The 4,325-nt window shown below is 37.4% G+C and overlaps 1 protein-coding gene across 1 annotated transcript; it reads left to right on the top strand.

Moving 5' to 3' along the window:
• Positions 1-379: 379 nt before the first annotated feature.
• LOC137723384 (peptide chain release factor PrfB1, chloroplastic) lies at positions 380-3,813 on the top strand. The gene is made up of 7 exons (XM_068462575.2): positions 380-648; positions 1,085-1,156; positions 1,286-1,506; positions 1,787-1,990; positions 2,401-2,616; positions 2,870-3,056; positions 3,252-3,813. The coding sequence occupies exons 1-7, from the start codon at positions 471-473 to the stop codon at positions 3,539-3,541; spliced, it is 1,368 nt and encodes a 455-aa protein (XP_068318676.1). The 5' UTR covers positions 380-470; the 3' UTR covers positions 3,542-3,813.
• The last annotated feature ends 512 nt before the right edge of the window (positions 3,814-4,325 follow it).

The following is a 4,325-nucleotide window of genomic DNA, read 5'->3' as shown; positions in this document are numbered from 1 at the left end:
TATTAAATTCGGATAAAGTGATGGAATGTCCAAAAGGCTAAATTCTATAAGAATTTATGTAGTTTACAAGAATTCTCACTTTCTTCCTTGCAATTTATTATATAGCACTTTCGTCTTTGTAGTTTCATTCCGTAAACATCGTTGGTCCAGTTTTTCCAACATAAATTTTCAAAGAAAAAGTGGAAGAGGTGCACAAAAATGGATGGAAAACCAACTTATTAGACGGATTTGGACTAAAGCGTAATCAAAACGAAACTCCGAGGATGAAAATGTAAACAAACGAAGTAAAGACTCGTTATTGCAATTTGGTCCCGAACAGTGCGAACAGCACCACACGTCACCCACAGCGTACAAGCTAGGCGGGTTTTCTCTGTTATCCATACAATTGGACAGTACTGGAGTCGTAAAACTATGTTGGTTCTGTGCAGAGCTTGAACTTGTTGTATCAGCAGCACAGCAGCACAGCAGCTATGGAGCGTCATCTTCGACCTGTGCGCAGCTCAACGGCCATCTTATGTCCCTCGAAGTCTCTAATTACTAAACTGCCACTGTTACTGCAAAAGCCCACTTCCTCTCCTTGCCGTTTCTCCTCCTACACTTGCCCTTCCTCTAAACAGCTTTCTACCTCTTATCCGCTTCGTCCTGCAGGTTTCAGTTCACGCACTGCTTTTCTTGATTTCCCTCTGCCTCTGCGTTTCCAATTGTTGAGCTTTATGTTGCAATTTTGTTTATGGGATAATATATTGGGTTTGTACTATTTTTCCGCTTTTGTGAGTGTGTGGTTGCAAATTTGCAATTGGTTTTATATATCTCATTAACTTTTTGATGGGCTTCCACTTTCCAGTTGTTTTTGCATGTGAAATTTTCTGTTTTGGGTTTCTAGTTCCTACTTGCTTTGATTTCTTATGCTTAATCTTTGAAAAATTCGATTTGACGGTTGTACTGTGGTGCATTTCACAGGACGTTACCGAAAGCAAAACACTTTAGATGCTCGAGTTTTCTGTTTTTTGATATTTATATTGTTTATATGCTGTGTAGAGAATGAATTCCGAATTGCTTACTGTTGATTTTTGATGTCACTCAGTTTTACTGGCGAAGCCGGAGAGCCAAGCAAGCAGCGGGGTCAACACCGACGCAAGAGAATGGGCAATGCAAGGTCTGTTTTGAGTCTTTTGACTGCTTTTCAAGTTTGATTTGAATGAGAGCATGCTTGGTGTACGGATGGTGCTACTTTCATTTGCACATCAATCACTGACAATGTTCTAATTCATCTTATGTCTCACAGATTTTTATTTCTTAAGAAAGGATGTAGAAACTGCCACAATACGCATTAAAGAGATAAGAAACTCTGCTTGTCTGCACAAGTTAGAGCAAGAAGTTGCTGATTTGGAGTTGAAAGCAGCTGATACTGCCTTTTGGGATGATCGAGCTCAGGCTCAAGAAAACCTTTCGGCCCTGACTGATGTCAAAGACAGGATAAAATTGCTGAATGAGTTCAAATCACAGGTCTATGCCCAAATTTCTTTAATTCTGTTTAGAATATTGTTTTCGCATCGTTTCTATGGGGTGACATGGCATCGTCGTTGTTTTTCTGGATAATTGGTTGTGCTTGAAGTGTGATATGATGATATGAAGTGGGCAGTTTTAATATGAGTACAAAATCATACTGTCTAGTAGGAGATCTTTTACTAATTTACTCTGCATACGTATACTCATTTACAAATATTGAATATCAGAAAGTGAGCTCCTCTTAAATTGCATTGTGGATCAATTTCATTCAATGTAGGTTGAAGATGTAGAAACAATAGTCAAGCTAACTGAAGAGATGGACTCCATAGACCATGGACTTCTTGAAGAGGCTGCCAGTATCATCAAAGAATTGAACAAGGGAATGGATAGGTTTGAGTTAACTCAACTTCTTTCTGGGCCTTACGACAAAGAAGGTGCTGTCATCTTTATTACAGCCGGTGCTGGAGGTACTGATGCACAGGTAATTAGAACATATGCGCAAAGGAAGAGCAACTAGTCCTTTATGGTTCTTATAAGTTCGATGGAAATTTTAGATTCTGTGAGATGCATATGTAGGTGCTGTAACGCCATTTTACAGTAAAACATATTGCATTTCTCATGAATGAATTTCTTTTAGGAATTAAGACACATCTATCTCATTCATACCCGGCCAAAAGTAATTTATCTTACTACTTTTGAGAATACTGTACGGGGATGGTAAAGCTTTTGTTTCAGCAATTACTGAATTTGTCATCAGCATCCCCTATTCATCGTTTGTGTGGACTTCTGCTTGATTCCATGGTTATGTGTTATTTAAGAGTGTTCAGGTTAGTTCACAAATTACATGTTTATGTTTTTCTTGCATTAAACCTTTGATAATTCTCAGTGCAGGACTGGGCTGAAATGTTACTCAGGATGTATGTGAGGTGGGCAGAAAAGCAGAGATACAAGACACGAGTAGTTGAGAAATCACAGGGAGAGGAAGCTGGAATTAAGTCCGCGACAATTGAAGTTGAAGGTCGTTATGCTTATGGGTATTTGTCGGGGGAGAAAGGAACACACCGCATTGTAAGGCAGTCCCCTTTTAATGCCAAAGGTCTTCGCCAGGTATCTATAAACCTTCTGGTAACTATGAATTATTAAACATTTAATTACAGAAACTGATTATGAGGGAACAGGGTTTTCCATATGCGGAGAGTTGACATACGTCTTGTTGAGTTGAACAGCCTTAGGTACATAACTAGTTTGCTAAAAATTACTACTGAAAGTGGGCGTTGCACACATTTGGAAGGAGGGGGGAGGGAAAGAGAATGGGCGCACATATCCTATATTGTGTGTTCTAACTTGAAGCTGTGTGCAGACAAGTTTCTCTGGCGTTGATGTCATGCCTCTTCTACCTGAAGAGTCTTTGAAAGTTGAATTACCTGAAGAGGACCTGGACATAAGTTTTTCAAGGGCAGGCGGAAAAGGAGGCCAGAATGTGAACAAAATTGAAAGTGCTGTCCGGATTACTCACATCCCCACTGGTGTTACCGTTCGCTGCACAGGTTTCCTTAGCCCCATAATTTCTTTGTTGGTTTTCACCAGTGAAAATATTTTCCCTTGTCATTACATCAAGTTTTGTTGGTCGGTGTATAAGAATGATAGTTTCTGGCCCCGTTTTGATTTTGTATTTGTGAAGTTTAATAAAAAAAGTACGTGAGCTTTGTGATGACCTCTATTTCTTGGCTACTGCGATGCAGAGGAGAGGTCCCAGCTTGCAAACAAGATCAAGGCTCTAGCCAGGTTGAAAGCCAAGCTGTTAGTGATTGCCGAGGAGCAAAGGGCGTCGGAAATTAAGCAAATACGAGGAGATGTGGTGAAGGCAGAATGGGGCCAACAAATCAGAAACTACGTGTTCCATCCCTACAAACTCGTCAAGGACGTGAGGACGGGACATGAGACGTCGGATATCATTTCGGTAATGGACGGTGATTTGGAGCCCTACATAAAAGCTTACCTCAAATACAAATACAGTATGAAAGTGAGCTAATTAAAATTCAGCATGTAATTAATTCTAAGTTATCTACACTACTTAATGCTTGAATTGTATAATTAGAAGCCGAGTTAGGTAGACAACAACAAGTAGTATAGCGAATCATATCATACAAAAAATCTTGGGTGCTCCCGGTATTTTAATCGTTAGATCTTGAGTTTTGGATTTTAATCAAAGATCTAACAATTATTATTCATTATCAAGAACATTAGTGGTATGTATCGAATGCTAATATTTTTTCTTCTTCTTCATGATATTGGAATAATTAAGAGAACCCTCATTGTCAAATTTTTACCACTTTTTTTTTTTTCAATTTTACCCTCACTTTTGATGCACAATACTTACATAGGGAGGGTAAAATAATAATTGTGTATCTTTTGAGAAAATGACAATCATATTCCAATTTTTCTTATTTTATCCTCACTTTTGATGCACAATATTTACATAAAGAGGGTAAAATGGTAATTATGTAATATTAAAAAATATATATATTAAGAAAAATATGCCCTTATTAAGAGATCCTATCATCAATGTCTCATACTCTTTTTTTAAAATTTAAAAAACTAATCACACTCCTTAATTAAAAACAAAAAAGAAAATGAAATTGTTCACACACAAAGTGTGTGCTCATCTTCTAGTATTTTATAAGAAAAAGGAAAATAAGATCTATTAGTTTACGTTTATGCAATTATAATGAATTAGGGACTCTAGATTTCAAATTTAATAATAGAAGAATTATATTTTTCTTTAAAATTTATATAAAACGTTGAATTGGAAAATA

Source organism: Pyrus communis, chromosome 4 (assembly GCF_041283825.1).
Source record: "Pyrus communis isolate YQ-2024b chromosome 4, ASM4128382v1, whole genome shotgun sequence".
In the NCBI taxonomy this organism is placed as follows: Eukaryota; Viridiplantae; Streptophyta; class Magnoliopsida; order Rosales; family Rosaceae; genus Pyrus; species Pyrus communis.
Note: the sequence above shows the minus strand (reverse complement) of the source record. Positions and strands in the feature narration are given on the sequence as shown.